This window comes from Rhinolophus hipposideros (assembly GCF_964194185.1).
Source record: "Rhinolophus hipposideros genome assembly, chromosome: 8".
NCBI classification, from domain to species: Eukaryota; Metazoa; Chordata; class Mammalia; order Chiroptera; family Rhinolophidae; genus Rhinolophus; species Rhinolophus hipposideros.
In genome coordinates this window covers 93759089-93776444 of record NC_138054.1, presented here as the reverse complement: position 1 = coordinate 93776444, position 17356 = coordinate 93759089, and the positions used below count along the sequence as shown (strand labels likewise).

At 62.5% G+C, this 17356-nt stretch overlaps 1 protein-coding gene across 1 annotated transcript in view; it reads right to left on the bottom strand.

Annotated features, from left to right (window-relative positions):
• Positions 1–16614, bottom strand: part of MEGF6 (multiple EGF like domains 6) — a gene marked incomplete at its 5' end in the record, with an annotated part of 33673 nt that extends 17059 nt beyond the window's left edge. Inside the window, 5 exons of the mRNA XM_081055446.1 lie at positions 166–288; positions 1521–1643; positions 2526–2651; positions 10161–10283; positions 16446–16614. Of these exons, the coding sequence (XP_080911572.1) occupies positions 166–288; positions 1521–1643; positions 2526–2651; positions 10161–10283; positions 16446–16614 (664 nt within the window). The remainder of the gene's footprint in view (positions 1–165; positions 289–1520; positions 1644–2525; positions 2652–10160; positions 10284–16445) is intronic.
• Positions 16615–17356: the final 742 nt, after the last annotated feature.

Here is a 17356-nt window from a genome sequence, read left to right as displayed (position 1 = left end):
CCACCCACATCCCCCACACCCATCACTGCCCTTGATTGACAAGGAAGTCCTGGCCCTCGGCCAAAGCAAGCTGGCAGCCCGTGGGGGCGGCTGGGAGCCACGTTGTGGCCCTCAGACACCTCCACGCCCTGGGGTGCCCATGCCCACCGCCCACTGTCCACTCACTGTAGCACTGCCGGCCATCGGCCCCCAGTTCAAAGCCTGTGAAGCACACACACTTAAAGGACCCGTGAGTGTTGAGGCAGCTGTGGGCACACTGGGCCAGCCCCGTGGCACATTCATCCACATCTAGATGGGAGAGGTCAAGAGGAAGAGCTCTAGGCTGCTGGCCTGGGAGAGGCACCCCCGGGGTGGTGCCTTAGCGTGGAGGGGACCCCACAGGGGTCGGGGCTCAGACCCCCGCTGCCAGGGGAGAGCCCACCCCATGCCCTCTCTGCCTTCCCATTCTGTGGCCCCAGGACGAGGGCCAGCCCCTCTGAGCATCGGCATTTTCATCAACAAGCTTCTAGTGCAGAACCACACTCCCTCCCAGCAGGGATGGCACAGCTGCAAGTCGACTTTGGCGCCCCACCGGCTCAGTGCCCACCCGTAGCACTGGCAGCAAGGGGCTCCACCTGTCTGAGCCCACGGTTCCTGACTGTGCCCTCTCCAATCCCACTGGGCCTGGCCCAGGAGGGGCCTTCTCACTCCTGCCTTTGGAGCCAGAGGGAGAAAGTGCCCAGCAGCTGACACTGGCATGCGGTTATCAGCATTGGCCATCAAGATTGGGTCCCAGTGTGCCCACCACAGCTTTGGTCACGCCTCCTGATTCCCTGGGGTGAAGAAGCTGACACTCAGCCCTGTCTCCCGCTGTGCCTGCCAAGCCACCTGCATGCAGAGTGACATTGGAAAGGATTCCTGGGTTGGTGATGCGTGGAACTATGGGGCTTCCACACCTGCAGCCTGTCCCTCTGATGGCCACCTGGCAGGACTCACACAGGCCCCTCCCCAGGCTGCTCCTGCAGACCTGTGTGTAACAGGGAGGAGTGGGGACACACAAATGTCCTGCGAGGGGGTGGCTAACCAACCCGGCCCAGCACCCAGCCAGGGCCCCTGCAGCCGGGGATGTGGGCACGCGGTCCAGAAAGCAGCCCCTGCTGGCATCTGGGTGACTGACCACGGACACCACCCAGGCTCAGGGTAACGCTTCTTCCCATTTTCTCTCCCTTATCTCTTTTGTTTCCCTAACAAGCAGGTCTTGCTTAGGTGATACCAGAAATATTTAAAAGTGAAACACAGCTAAAGTCTCCCACTTGCTGCTGCCGAAATCAGACTCTGCCTGGAAGCAGCCCCTTGAGTGTGTTCCGGCCCCTCCTCCCGGCCCCAGGCCCCCAGCAGCCCAGATGAGCATGGACCACCCCAGGTCAGGCCTGTTCCCACAAGGGCAAGTGCAGTAGACGCAGCCAGGCAGGCCCAGTGGGACCAGGGCCCCTCCTCAGCCGACCCTGGTGGGGGACCAGGGCACAGGGAGGCCGTCTTACCTTCGCAGGCCTTGCGGTCCGCGGCCAGCCGATAGCCCACATGGCACTCACAGTGGGCAAGACCCCGGAGCGCCTGGCATGTGTGCATGCAGCCGCCATTCCGGTCTGCACACGGGTTTCTCCCTGCAGCCATGGGACCGGAGGGAAGAGAGTAGGGTGGGAGGTGGGGGACCCTGGCAGATTCGGGGTACATGGCCCAGGGCCAATCGTGAGGTTCCACCTGGCGCTCTCACCCCTCCCTCCATATCCAATCTGACAGGTGGAGCAGTGGGTCTCCCTCCTCCAGATGTGGGAGCCCCTGAGAACAGAGCACGGTGCCAGCCTATTTCCTCCCCAGACTCCCCTTGGTGGAACCAGGTGCCCAGTAGCTCCCCCAGCCCTGTGACCCTGTGCCACTATGCACCCACTGCTGGCCTGGCCCCTCACACCCACCATACTCAGTCTTGGCCTGGGACCCACGAGGCCAGCGTGGAGGTGGAGGGCATATCTCAGCACCTGCTCCACCCCACCCCTCATCTTCATGTCTCAGGGGAACCCCTGAGCCTACTCCACCCTCTTCATCAGCAAAGCCCTTCCTCCCTTGACAGGCAGCCCAAGACCCAAGGGCAAAGTGCCAGATGGGGCTTGGCCTGCCTCCCCCACCGAGGGCCAGGACATGGGTCCCACATTACCCGCTGAGCCCAGGGTGCGTCTCAGAAGGAGGACCACATAGGACGCCCGTCCTGAGCTTCCTGCCCCCACAGAGGTGTGATTCCAGAGCACAGCCTAAGGATCTTCCTCCCTGACGCCCACCAGGAACCTGGCGATGCCCGCCGCCCCTCAGCAGCCCAGGGAGCCCCGCCTCCCTTGAGCCCCCTTGCAGCCCCGGCAGCCAAGCAGGGAGGTGCTTACTGCCTCTGTCCCCGGCCCAGGCTCAGGCTACAGGACTCCTGGGCAGGTCTGTGGGTGTGTGGAGCATGGGAGTCCCAGCCCCGTGCCCCCTCCTGAGGGCTGGTGCACACTCACGGACGCAGCGCTTGCCATCCTCCTGGAGCTGGAACTCAGGCCGGCACTGGCAGCGGTGCTGGGTCACCGTGAGCTGGACACAGTCGTGCTGGCAGCCACCATTGCCCATGGCACAGGAGTTGATGGCTGGGACATGGAGAGGAGCCCAGATCAACACAGGAGGGTGGCACGACCGAGGGGCTCATGGAACAGAGGGTGGCACATGACTCGTGCTTGCAGGAAGCCTCCAGGACCATCCAGGACCCCCAGGGCCACTCAGAGCCTCTCCTCCTTTCCTTTTCTGTCCCAGAAGTATGGGCTTCAAAGGGTAACAATATTCCTATATGGTTCCCAGGCCTGGCTTTGCTTCTCAGGCCACACACAGGGGGTGCAGGACCAGAGTCCATCTCTGGATGCCCTGCCCAGCCTGCCCCAGGACAGGCACTGCAGAGCAGACAGCCCCTCTGTGGAGGCCGGATGCCACCCAGCACAGAATGAAACACACCGGGGCCCCGCTGAGAACCAGGGTGTCCAGGGCTCAGAGGCTGAGCAGGCTGGGAGGCTCCCTGGAGGAGGCAGCAGGCCAGCAAGGGGTGGTGGGGCCCAGACATTCCACTATCTTGGTCGGCAGGCCAGGGCAGAGGGGTAGCTCCTGATGGACCAGGACAGCTCCTGTCCACCGTAGACCGGGCCCCACCCCACACCTGACCTCACAGTCCCCACTCCAACCAGAGGCCATGGGGACAGCACTGGGTGAGGCCACAGAGCCAGGGACCTACATCCCAGTCCCAGGACAGCAGCCCAGGCCTTCACACTCAGGTGCCTACAGGGCAAGGCTCTGCCGGGTCAGGCTGGCCAAGCGGGTGCCCACGTACTGAGTGGATGGGCAGAGCCACGCCCGGGTAGGAGGTGCTGAACAAGGCTGGGTGCCCAGGGTAGGCGATGAGCTCCTGGCAGCCCCATCCAGTCTCTGGCAGTGGCCTCGTGGTTAGGCACCGGTCAGCCCCGTGCTCTGGAGTACAGCTGAGTCCCATTATTAACACACTGGGACTGCCGGGGAGCAGGGCTTCACCCCAGAGGCCGCCTGTGCTGTCATCACTGACTCCGGGGGCTGCCGGCCTTGAGGTGAGCTTGGGAGGGAGGCCACTGGTTATTTTGCATACGGCACCAAAGCAGGAGAGCGGGAGCTGGGGCCAGCAGAGCTGGGCATGGCCTCAGGGCTCTTGGGAGGCTGAGCCCACACTCTCTGCCAGAAGCAAGTATGTTTGAAAAAGCCAAACACAGCACTCATGAGGCTGCCCTGTTCCCCACATGGGGGGAGTGGGTGGGGTGCCTACGCTGAGAGTCCCCTCCTGGGGCCAAGCCAGCCCTGGGTTGGGGGGACGACACGCAGGGGTGGCAGTGAAGGCTTTGTCTCCTGGCCATACCTGGCTCATTTGGGAAGAGGAGCAGCAGAGACACGAGGCCTGGGCAGGACTGAGGCAAGCAGGACGGCCACCACATCACGCCCCCGTCAGCCTCTGAGAGCTCTCCCCACCCACCTAACCCCCGAGTCTGGCCTGATGCCCAAGGCCCCGCCTTCCCCACCTGAGACAGCCTTGCTAATGCCACTTCCATCACTCCATGCTTTCCCAGCGTGGCCCAAGCCAGCCCCACCCCCAGGACCCTGTCTGTTCACAACCCCAGCCACACTGAGGACCCATAATAGGAACTAGCAGTGCTCCCTGGCGGGGCAGGCAGGCTCCCAGAGACAGGGGCTTGGAGCCCAGGGCAGGGGGCCAGCTGGGCAGGCAGCACAGCTGAAAGGAGGACCCCGGGAGCTGTGGCAGGGCTGGAAAGAAGCCTCTCCAGACGGACAGAGACCCTGAGATGGGCCCAGGAGCCATCCGACACTGGACCCACCAGAGCCCCCCGAGGGAGGAATCACAGGCAGCTGGTGCAGACGGAGGGGCTCCGGGCCCCCTGTCAGCTTTGCAGCCTCCGGAGCCCACCACTCGCTGCTCTGCTGCACACGTGCTAACATCCCAGACGCTCCCAAGCTCTGCACAGGAGGGAGCTGCGCCCAGTGCCATCTTGGACAGCTTGTGCCTGGATTCCCGGCATGCTCAGCCAGGCAGATTTTCCCAGGCGCCGGGCTGTGCAGCTCAGGAAAGGGCCAGAGCTATGTGATCAGTGCCAGAGCTGGTGGTGATGTTTCCAGGCCCCACAGGTCACCCATGTCTCAGTGACCCATGCCCATCCGAAGATGGGAGATTAGGGGGCTCCACAGCCCCTAAAGGGCTGAAAGCTTAGGGCACCCCTAAACTCAACCCCACTGTGCCTATATTTGGAGGTAGGGCTTTCATTGGAATTAAGGTTAAATGAAGTCATAAAGGTGAGGCCCTGATCCCATAGGATTTGTGTTCTTATAAGAACAGACATGAGCTCTCTCCCTTTCTGTCTCTCTCTCTCCACCAGGAGGACACAACCAGAGAGGCAGCCAGGAGGAGAGCTCTCACCAGGACTGAACTGGCTAGCCGGCACCGTGCTCTGGGACTTCCAGCGTCCAGAACAGTGAGAAATAAATGTCTGTTGTTTAATGACTAATCTGTGGTGTTTGTTACAGCCACCTGAGCTAACTAATACACCCTCACTCCCCAGTTTGCAAATTCCAGCCAGCGGACTGCGGGTTCTAATAGAGCTGGGCTGCAACTCCACCTTCTGCCAGCAGGGGCTGCCCTACTCAGGAGCCTCAGGTGGGAGGCATCCAGCTCGTCAAGGGAACAGGACCTCACTTGAGCAGGAAGCTGGACATCTACAAAACAAGTGTCCTACAGGGTGGGGGGCCCGCTCTGCCTGTGCCAGCAGTTCTCTGCTCTTGGGAGTGCAGGTGGCAGCACCTGAGACCTGGGCATGTATGTGGGCTGGAGCCCAGTGTCAGGTGCACCCAGTGCCATGGAGGAAACAGAAGGTGGGGCGGTGGATGGCTGACCTCGAGGGTGGCTCTGCTGGCACGGGCCTGGCCCCCAAGCCAGCATATCGGCCAGCCCAAGCTCGTCAGCTAAGGGGCCGTGTTGTGGCAGGCTGGCCAGCAGGAGAATAAGCCTGTCAACAGAGGGTCAAGCCCACCCCCTCCCTCTGCTCCAGCCTCTGGATCAGCCCGATGGTTGCAGGGCTGGCGTCCTAGGGTTTGTAGTTACTGCCCTCAGACTAGTTCGGTTTCTAGAACCCAAGAGCCTCACACCATGTATGGTCAGTGGCCATCCACAGCCCTTCCTTCCAGAAAGCCCACTGTTGGGGCAGGGGCAGGCTGGCAGGGTAGGAAGGGAGTGGCCTGCTTGGCTGGGCCTGGGCTCTGCCATCCTTTCCCCCAGGCAGCTCGTGGGTCAGCTACTGCTCTGCCTAGTGTATCCTGCCCCATTGCTACCTTCTAGATGAGGCCTCTGCATTACGTGAGGGCATAATTCCCTTGGAGCCGTGTGCGAGATCGCCCACACCCACATTCCGGGGGGGGAGGGGTGAGCCTGAGTGGCACCAGCCCCAACATCAGAAATGGCACACCCGCCAACCAGCGCCTGCTCCTCCATTCCAGAGAGAAGGACCAAAGATAGGCCCTTCAGCGGGCTGCTGTCATGTCCAGTGACCGCCCACCTCGGCATTAAGCTCTCAACGCTCGAACCCCAGGGTCTGTTGCGGCCCCTCAGGACCATCCCACCTTCATTAATACCTCCCAGCCCACCCCACACCTCGAATCCTGTGCCAACCTCTGGGTTCTGCCCTCCTCTCAGTCACCACGGCCCTAGTTAGTCCTTGCCCCCCCCCACTGGGTTTCTGCCACCTCCATTCTTTCTGCCACCGCCCCTGGCTTTCCTGGGTTGGGTGTAACCAGCCCATCACCCCAGCGCACTGGCAGCCTGCACTTCTGGGATGTAGGTCTCAGGCAAAGCCGCGATGTGACAGTGTCCTGGGATGAAGGCTGCCCTACATCCCCATCCCGTCAGGCTTGGCGGCCCCTGGGGCTGGGAAGGCAGGCTCCCTGGAGCAACCGCTGCCTGTTTCAGGGCCCGAGGGATCTGAAAACTTTCCCAGAACCACTTCTGCGGCTTTGCAGACAGGAGTTTGCAGACAAACCTCATGGTCTCCAGATTCCTGCTGCCTGCACTTTGGCACTGCCCCAGATGTGGCCAGCAGCAGCTCTGGGGAGGGCCAGGCGCTTCCCCCAGGGCGTCCCCTCCAAGCAGCAGAGGGGAGGGCAGGCTGGAGGGCACTGTGCAGCCCCTCGATGTGCCCCCACTGGGGAGACCCGGGCCTGGGGGAAGTGTCAGCTCCAAGGCCATACGGCATACCTGTGCCAGAGTCCGGGGATGGGGGGAAGGCAGGGCCTGGGAGCCCCTCCTAGGGCCCTCTGACTGGAAGGGAGGGGGGTGGGGACAAGGGAGGGACAGCTGGGCGACCTTGGGTGTACATGCACTTTGACACATGTCACCGCCAATGGCAAAACCCTTGTTTCAAATTCTCCCTTTTAAGAATTGAAACTTTTTTTGTTTTATTTCTGTAAGATCTTTTGCAAGGGAGGGATTCATGGAGGCTGTGCACTTCCTGTCCTCTCCTTGCTTTGGAGGCAAGTTCGACCATGAGTGTTTCAAGGCCCTCCTGTGTGTTTCAAGGCAGCCCTGAAGCGCTGCCTCCTCTGAAGGCTTCCCAGATCCGTCTGGGGACCCGATGTGGCACCACCCTGAGAGCTCCCAGAAAACAGGCCAATCCCACCCTGCGTCGTGGAAGGACCCTCACGTCCCTTTGGGCACCTTCTCCACCCCCAACCTTCAGCACCTCTATAATCCCTACTCAAACTGCTAGCGGGGAGGCCGGGAGGTGTCAGGCCTGTTCCTTCCCTGCCTGAAAAGTCCCAGGACAGCTCACAACACCCCTCCTCCCAAGAGGATGCCAGCAGGCCCCGGGGGAGGGGGGAGCGTTCCAAAGCAGCTGTGCTCCAGCTGTGCAGAATGCGCCACAGCTGGCCTGAATGGGGAAGGGGAGGGCAAGGGAGGAGCACGGCTCCTGCACTGATTCTTCCCATAAACATCTGCGGAGGCCTTAGGGCAGCCTGGGCTCAGAAGGTGCCACTGTGAACCTGGGACAAGGTCATCGGCTCCTCCCCAGGCCCTACACCCTGGGAGTCCCAAAGGAGAAGGGGGAGGGAGCCCCCGGAGAGTCCAGCAGCCTGGCATGGGCTGAGCAGGCCCTCCACTGGGCTCCACCTGGAAGCCCCTATGGGTGATCTGAGACGCTCAGCTACCCCTTCCCACCCCAGGCCAGCATGTCATGTCTGCGCAGCCTGGGCGGGTCCCATGGCAACCAAAGGGGCACCTGAGGAGAAGGGCAGGACAGCCCTGGAGCAAAGGCTTCTGCTCTGCCTGTGATGGAGCCCCCAGGAACCCCCTGTCCACTCCAGGAGCTTCTCAGCAAAGCTCAGTCCCAATGGGAAGGCAGCTCCCATGGAACCCAGACCCACAGACCCACACCAATTCCGGACACCAATTCCGGACACTCCCCAGGACACCTAGGGACTGGCCTGACGTTGGCAAGGTGTCAGCTCCCAGGAATTCCAGACACACGGAGTCTGCCAACAGCTTGGTGTGTGTGGGTGCAGGTGTGCGTGGGTGTGCAGGCACAATGTACATTTCCTGATGGGGCTGCAGTCAAAAGAGAAAGAGGAAGACTTAGGCCAAATACAGCATCAGGGAAAGCTCATCCAGCTACGGGAAGCCAGCGGGCCGGGGAGGGGCACGCATGCAGGGGTCTCAGCTGCGCCCCTCTCGGGAAGTGGCCAGGACTGGACACAGCACCCAGAAGACTGCAGAGTGCCTGGGGCTCTGGGGGACACCCACGCAGGCTGGGTGCCCATGACGGGGGCGGGGCAGGCAGAGGGGTGGTAAGGTCCTCGCAGCCTCACGCCTGGCTGTGCACACCAGACCCAGAGGCTCCGGCATCAGACCTGAGAAGACCCTTTAAAATAAGCCAGTGTCACAAATCAAGATTGAAGGGGGCCCCAGTGCAGGCATCGCTCATGAAAGGCTATTGGAGGTGCTCTAGGGTAACAATGGGGTGAGGTAGGCTGGGGGCCAGGGGCACGGCTGAGGGGCACCCCCTCCCAAAGCCAGCAGCTCTAGGCTACTATCGGTCCCTCCAGTCCCTGAAGGGCACCCCTCCCCTTTGCAGGCTGTTTCCCCATCACCACCTGTCCTTCCCCTCCCAGTGTGTGTCCCAGCCCCAGGCCCCTCCCAGGAGAGCCACAGCAGGGATGAGGCAGTGGGTACCCACCAGGCCCAGCCCAGCCCAGCCTGGACCAGCCCCACGAACGCCCTCCTCCAAGGAGGACCCTGCCCCAGAGGAAGGATGTGGGAAGGACATGCGGGGGCACCAGGGGCCTCCAAGCCCAAAGAGCCAGTGGCCATGGGTTCCCAGAAGGCCCCCTCCTGCCCAGCAGACAGCCACGGGGGGCTGCACCCCCATCGTTTTCTCTGAAGCACATCACAACATTCCTGCATCTGTTTCCACTTTCCAACCCAGAGAAACTTTATGGGGCGGCTGCATCATTCCCTGAGCGGTGGCCTGGACATGTGAGTGTGTGCGGGGGGGGGGGGGGGGGGGAGCCTCTCCTCCCCCTCCCCAGGGCTGGCAGGCTGCCTGCCACACAGCAGCAAGGCATGCAGGAAGGAGGCTGCAGAGGCCGCCAGAACACTCTGGTCTCCAGGGTGTAAAGAAGGGGCATCCTGCCCCAACCCTCCCAGAGAACGACCCTGTTTGGCCAGCAGAGAGGAGTCAGTTCTGTGCCCGCAGCACCTATGTCCAGAGCCAACCAGGAGAGGGGAGGGGGAGGGCAAGCAGTTGGCTCAACACCAGACTCCTGGCCTCCAGCCCCCGCACTCTCTACCTCGGTGGGCACCTGGCACTCTTCCCTTCTCTCCTCTTCCTTCCCCTGTAACCCTCCTGAGGTGGCAGGGGTGCTAAGGCCTGGGCACCCCCATCGAGTCCATTCTGCAGAGGAGCTGAGAGTCAAGGTCCCACTGCTCAGTTGTCCCTGCCTGCCACAGCCCAACCCCCCAGGCTCCTGGAGGAAGAGCAGCTCTGCAGGCCAAGAGGGCCTCACGCTGCCCCAGCCCAGGCCAGCCCTCTCGGACAGCTTCCCAGCGAGCATCTGAGTCGCTCCAGAGTTTGGGGTCAGTAGAGCCAGCCTGGGTCCCCGCTGACCCACCACAATGGCTTCTGCTGCAGAGGGCACCTGATAGGAGGGTGGCCCGGGGCTCTTCCCCACATCATGAGAGCCCTTCCCCCATCCCTAGGAGATGACTGGGGCAATCCAGCCAGATTCACGTGTGGCTGCAAATGGTCGACGCCCAGGGTCAAAGGTCCAGTCTCAGCATGGGGGAGCCAGGCCCTCTCACCTGCCTGAGCCTCAGTTCCCATGTGAGTGGAGCTGGAAGGCCACAACAGGCAGGCTGAGGACGCACGGCCTCCCACACTCAGCCGAGTGGGGCCACTCTAACACACCTGCTGCTGAGCCAGGCCCCAGCTGGCCTCTCAGCCCAGGAGTAGAGGGACCCCAGCCTCCTTCCAGACCTGGGCGCACCCAGGAGCCTGGGCAGGGAGGTGGCACCAGCCCCAGGAGGTGCTTACCCAGGCAGGTCCTGCCATCCGCGTGGAGCCGGAAGCCAAATTTGCACTCGCAGAGGTAGGAGCCTGGCGTGTTCACACACCTGTGATGGCAGCCGCCGTTGTGCATTAGGCACTCATCCACATCTGGGCGGGGACACGGGGCCGAGGGTTGACAGCTCTCCACGCCTGGGTTGCCCCACCCACCCACTCTGCACTGGCCCCAGGGACCCCCAGCCCAGGATCCCTCACTGAGGACACCACCCCAGGCCCAGGTGCCAGGGCTCCAACCCGAGACCTTCCTTCCCAGGCCAGGCCTACAACACGCCCTGAGCCCCTCATCCCTGCTTGCCATCCCCCACACCTGGCTGGCCTGCCTGGAGGAAGAGCAGGACCCTGACCTCTGGGGTCCACCAGAACGTGGGGAGCAGAACGTCTGGCCAATGCGGTGGCCACAGAGGGAAGCGGGCTCGAGTCAGACTGACCCTGAACACATGCTCTTTTCTTAAATCCAAATCCAGAAATGCTCTTGGGACAGTGACAGTTACTCCTAGGGGCACAGGAGCCCAGGAGAAGAAACGGAGAACTCAAGAGATGGCCTCGCCCAGGCTTCGGAGAAAGCCCAAGAGAATGCAGGGCCGGGGGTATGTCCTGGGCTGCACAGCGTCTCCCAAAATTCACGTCCATCCCAAACATGAGCTTGCCTCAGAACATGACCTTGTCTGGAAATAGGGTCTCTGCAGATGGAGTCAGTTAAGGAACCAGAGATCATACTGGATAAGGGTGGGCCCTACATCCGGTGACTGGGGTCCTGGTAAGAGTCTCGCAGGGAGGCAGGGGTTGAGCAAGGTGGCCCCAAGCCAAGGAGGGCTGGGAGCCACAGGAGCTGGAAGGACAAGGCAAGGAAGAAAGGGTCTGCTCCTGTTTCAGAGGAACTACAGCCAACACTCTGATCCCAGACCTCTAGCCTCCAACAGCGAGAGCATAAGTATCTACTGTGGATTTGTTTCGGCAGCCCCAGGAAGCTGGTGCAGGGGTCTTAGCCCCCAAAGTCCCCCGAGGGCTCCCAGCGCTGGGGATGTAAGAGTCCAGCACAGCAGACATCCCCAGAATAGGACTCAGTGGCGGTGCCAGGCATTCCTCTTCTAGGAGACACCCCGTACCTGAGACCACCGACCACTGCACAGGACACCTGCTCCCCCGAACCCCACACCACCGTGCTGTGCCATAGGGAAGGTGCCGACCAAAAGGGTCGGGACCAGCCCAAGGCCCCCAGAAGCCACCCCAAGAGCAGAACTGAGAGCTGGAGGGGAGGAGAGACACTCCCCAGGGCTGGAGGCACAGGGGCTGCACCCCAGGAAGGTGGCCTCCTTCTGCAGGAATGCAGGTGTGGAGAAGGTGGCGGCCCCCCAGGCCTCTCATCCCTCTCTCCAGGCCCACTTCCTACAAGCTGCAACGGACTGGAAGGAAGGTGCTGCTCCAGGCTCCAGTGTGTGAGGCCAGCACCAGGAGGGACACACCTGCCCTGGAGACGTGGAGTGACGGGAAGGGGGGAGGCTTCTGCTCACACAGCAGATACAGCGAGGCCCTGCAGCAGGCGGCGGCCATGTCTCCTCAGGCCGGTCCTCACCAGCCAGACACCAGCTCCCCAGACCGGAGTGGGAGGGCTGCCAGGAGGAGCCGTCACAGGGAGACAGACACACAGACGCTCTTCACTCATGAGCGTCTACCTGCCGAGGTCTGGGGCAGTCGGGCGTCCGGCCCCAGCACTGCCCCCAGCCCATGGCCAGGACAACAGAGGCCCAGGCTGCTGCCCGAGCCTTGTGGGGGACAGCCACGTCGGCTCAAAGTGCCAGCAAAAGATTGCAAGTTGCGTGGCTCCATTGGAAGAAAATATGACTTTGGGGGCAAGTCCTCAGCAGCGTGGAAACCTTGGCCAGCGGGACAACGGGTTTCCAGGGAGGCACAGAGCTGACATGTCCCTCTGGTTCTGCTCAATAACCCACTTGGTCCATGCCTTCTGCCACCACGCCACCCCCCAGTTCCCAGCGCTGCCCCCAGGGAAAACGCCGCCCTCCAGGCTCCCATCCTAAAACTGCAGCCATCTGAGCACACCTTAGAAGGGTGCCAAAGCTGGCACACAGGGTGGGGCTGCCCTGGCTGTGCCCGGTGCCTCCCCACCAGGCTATGCTTCAGGCCTGGCGCCAGTCCACACTCCGAGAACGTGCCTGGGGCTCCAGAAATGACACACACAAATCCCGGGAGCCAGGGTCTCTGCCTGGGACCTTTAGGGACATTTGTTCCACGCACAAGCTATGTCCACTCTGGGGCAATCCCAGGTCCCTCCCAAACCCCGAGGCTGCCATCTGCACCCTGGTAACCTATGGGCACACTCAGAACAAAGCCAGGATGATTTGCAGAAAGGAGCTTGAAAGCAAAGGGTTAATGGCCCCCAGAAGAGCCCCACAGAGGTCCAGGGGACAGAGGGAACCAGGCTGTGGCGAAGGTCTTAGGGATCAGGGCCTCTGTGGGGAGTCAGCTGCGGGGAGTGGGTGGAGGGCAGACCCAGACCCGCGGGGCAGGGCAGGAAGGGCAGCAGTCCCCCGAGGAGGCTCAGAGAAGAGAGCCCTCGCACTGAGACCCCTGCAGAGGTCCCTGAAAGGTAAAGATGTGACTGCATGGGGACAGCACTGCGTGTTGCAGGTGTTGGAGAGGCTTTGGGGAAAGAGGTGCCATGTGTGTCGTCCAAGGGTCGGGCAGGCAGCCTGAGCCTCTGTGTCCCCAGTGGCCCTGCAGGGGGAGAAGACACCTATGTGCCCCAAATGTGGCCCCCAGAGGCAAGCCTGAGTGAGCAGGACGGTGGGGACGCTGGCATCCAGAAACCCGGCTCTCGGCGGACGATGTCACGTTCACCCTGGGCTCAGGCGGAGGCTGACTCAGGCGGCCCTGTACCCCGAAGCAGCTGCTCCTGAGCCCTGCAGACACCTGGCTGGGGGGTCGAGCCTGCCCTGGGGGGCCATGTCCTTGACCAGCTCCTGGGCAGGTCTGCAAGGACCGTCCAGGACACGTGGAGACTCCAGGAGGAGCACTGCCCCTCTAGACAGCCCAGCAGCCCTGCAGGACAGACGGGCTGGGAAGCAGCAGGTGGGGGATGCCGGGGCAGGGTGCAGCCCATCGGGTCAGCAAGGCCCGTCTGGCTGGGCTGATCCTAACCGCGGGGGCCTCTCTCCGCAGCTCCACCTCCTGCCCACATGACCAGAGTTCTTCTCGCCCTCCTACTGTTCTGAGGGAACATTTAGACCCAAGCGCCCCGCCCTCATGCCGGCCTCTCAGAAATCCGGCTCCCACCTAATACCCACAGGCCCAGGTTGGCACACCGACCCCAGCCCCAAGCCCTTCCCACCCCCGAAGCTGCACTGCCTAGGTAGGGGACAGGCGCTGTGACCGGCGGCACAGGCAGGCGGTGGGGAGGCTCAGCCATGGCTTCCACTGTTTTCGGTCAGTCTGTCTGGATATCTGGACACAGTGGGTCAGTTCCAGGCTGCAGGATCTAAGGCCTCCCCTTCACCTCTCTGGGTGACAGAAGCCTGCTTACGGGCGGGCAGGAAGCTGGCCAGACAACCTCCTGCTGGGGTGGCCTCCAGCTCTGGGACCCAGGCCCCTTTATAGAAAGGACTTTCACTGAGAAAGCGAGGCAGGCTTGAGTGACCTAAACCATGCCTGCCCTGCCCCCCATGTGGGCCACGTGGTGGCAGAACAGAGGTGTGCTCAGCTGCCTCCAGTGACCCCAGAGCTGCTGACCCATGAGTGGGGCTGTGGCCGAGACACCGAGTAGCCAAAGGCTCAGGGGTCTTTAAGGAGAGTGTGGTCAGCGAAATAAAGAGGTCCATGTCCTAATCCCAAAGTCTCCCATGGCAATAGGGACTCTGCAGGTGGGGTCAAGGTAAGGACCATGAGATGGGAGATGACCCTGCAGTATGCAGGCGGGCCCAGTGCCATCGCAGGGTGGCAGGAGGGTCAGAGAAGCAGGGATTTAAAGAGGCTGCCCTGCTGACTTTGAACATGGAGGAAGGGGCCACGAGCCACGGCACACAAATGCTTCTAGGAGCTGGAAACGCCAGGAATAGATTCTCCCCGGAGCCTCCAGAGGGACCCTGCCCACCCACACATGGATTTTAGCCCATTTCAGACTGCGGACCTCCAGAAGTGTAAGGGAGTGGGCCTGTGCTATGGTGGCACTTGGTCACAGTGGCCACAGGAACTGAGCACAGAGCGCGTACTGCTATCTCTGGAGTCGTCTGAGCCCAAGCCAGGGGGTTCAGACCTCTGAGCTGGAAGCCAGGCCCAAGTGTTGCCCTGGCCAGCCCAGCCTCCTGACTCCTGCCATGGGCTCTGCTATCTCTCTGGCGGGATGGCTGCTGCCTGGGCGCCTCTAGAAATTACACTCCCTTGAGTCCTGCCCCACAGGGTCACCATCACTGTACACCAAGAGTCATGCAGTAGGACCAGTGCCCTGGGACACCCCAAATGGCAGCGCCCCAACCAAGCATCAGCACCTTAGACTCTGAAACTACAGCAGAAAACTGCTCTCCCAGGCAGTACGGAGGGGCAGCTGGCCCCCATGGCACTGCGGGCCTCGCAGGCTGGCAAGGAGCTGGGAGGCTGCCTCCTCTCCCATGCTTACCTGTTCCTTCCAGGGACAGTGCCCGGCCCGGGGCAAACCCACTCTGCCCTCCTCAGCCCCGGCCCAGCTGCCACACGTCTGTGCAGCTCTAAAGACGTCTGGCCGGCGGCAGCTGGCACATCCTGAGTGGGGCAATTTTAAGGCACAGCTGGGCCAGGGCGCTGCAGGAAAGTGCCCACGGTCCTCTTGCTGTCCTTAGCTGACATACACGCCTGGGACTTGGGCAGCCTGGTGATGGGGACGGCTACACACACTGGCACAGGGTGACACATCACTGTTCCCTGGGAAGCCTGTCTGGCCCTGTGGTATCTGCTGAGCTGGGGGATGGTGGTGGCTCATCATTAGGCTGATGGAGCCGTGGGATCTCAACAACCATCACCCAGTCACACCAGCTCCTGGCCCAGGAACACACAGCCAAGGTCCCATCGGCTGCCCCCACTGAAACCATCCAAAACAAGTCTGTTCTGAAGCCTCATCCATGCTAATGGGAAAAGAGTCCTCTGAGACCCTGCCAAAGCTCCGCCCAGGTAGTTATCAAGTTCAGTGTCCCGCTTTGCCCCCAAACATGCCACAGCGTCCTCACTCCCAGAGAGTGTACCCCGTTATCCAAAGGCCCTTCCCTTCTCCCCTCCACAAGCCCAAGCAGGCCTCAGAGCAGGGCAGGGGCTCCCAGCTCCCTAGAGCCCCAGACTGTACATGCTACAGTCTCATAGCATTCAGTGCCACCTATGGTGGAGTGACAGTGCTGGCCCTGCCTTGGGAACCCCATAGGGACTGAGCCCGGGTCCCAGCTGGCTGAGTGACAATGCCAGGAGTGGTAGAAGATTTTGCCACATTCAAGGGTCTGCAGCTCAGAATCTGTGTGTCCTCTGGCATGGAAAGAGGCAGGGGCTAGCCCAGGGGAACCAGGTGCCCGGCCCAGAGCAGCACTAGAAGAACCTGGAAGGGCCTGGAAAGGAGTGCCTGCTGGCCCAGACGGAGCTGGGTGATGACTCACTGGGGGCCACTCACCACACCCCACCTCGAATTCCTGAGGATGCCTGGCTCCAAGCTCCATGGAGCCTCCTGCAGGGAGGCTGGCCCAGCGTGGGTACCAGACCCGAACTGCAGGGAGAGGCAGGACAGACGCAGGGCAGGCTGTACCCACTTCCCATGTGCTGCTGGGATCCTCTCAGCTGGCCCTGCAGCCCACTGGGCTGCCCACACACATAAGGCTTGGAGGTGGGGGCAGGAAGGCAGGAAAGTACCTGCCACATCCACACATAACCCCCAAGGGGTTCTGGGGCCCCTGGAGGGGGAAGCCCTGCACGACGGCCCTAGGGGTCTCTGTCTGGAGCCTACACCTGGCTTGACCCCAAGAGCTGCCAGTGCAGTGGACCCGGCCGGGGCCAGGCGAGGTTTTTCTTCCCTCTGCTCAAGCGAACACCCTGCTGTCAGCAGCCCCTGCAGCCGGCCCAGGAGGGGACAGGAATGTCAGATGACTCAGGGCATTGGGGCACTGCTCTCGCCCTGCTCGCTCCAGCCTCCCGCGCAGACGTTAAAAAGAGGAAACAAAGGGGGCAGGCAAGGCGGAGCAGGGCACCCCGTCCCGCCCGCCCGCGCGCGCGGAATCCGCCGGCGCCCACCTGGCCTCTGGTCACCTGCGCTCACGGGGTAGCCGACCTGGCCCAGGTGGCACGGATAACAGCCCCTCCAGAGGTAGCGGTAGTGCGTGCCCGCGACGCGCGCCAGGCCCCCCAGAAGCCCGAGGCACCAGAACGCGGCCAGACTTCCACGGCGCCCGGGCACCTCCATGGCGAGGCGACCGCGCTGCGCTCCGGCTCCCGCTCCCGGCTCTGGCGGGCGCGCGAAAGCTGCCGCCCGCTGCTCTCCGCGCCGCCCGCCGGAGCCGCTCTGGCCCAGCCGTCCCGCCCCTCGCCTTTAAGTTCTCGGCTTTCCCTCCGCCCCCCGCAGGTAAAGGCCAAATCCTCGGCCGGAGGGCCCGCCCCCGGCCCCGCCCCGCCCAACTCGTCCCCCCCTCGGGCGCAGCCCACCGCCCTGCACATTCCTCCGCGCGCGCTCCCGCACCGGGCACCGACCCGCGCACAAATACAGGCACCTCCACGCGGACACACGTGCACACACACAGACCCATGTGTGCAAATACGCAACACGAGACACAGAACCCTGCACAGACAGGCACGTGCACAGAGGAACTGTGTCCAGCCACCAACAAGGAAAAGAAATCAGAGCAGAAAAGCTCCACCCTGGCAATGCCGGGGACTTCACGGAGGCAGCGTGAGGGGGTCTAGTTCCGCCAAGTTTGGGGAGGAGAGGGGGCTGAAGGCCCGTGGAGGCCAACCCACCAAAGTGGAAACCCTGGGGGTGGAGACGCCTGCAGCTCCCAAGCCTGCTGCTATCCCACACTGGCACTGGGTGTCACTGGCACTATCCTGACACCCATTGGACCAGGGCTGTGGGGTGGGGGGGGGGCAGGCAGGGGCTCACTGCAGGTGGGAGACAGCCAGAGCTAAGGGAGGATTGGCTGGCAGAGACA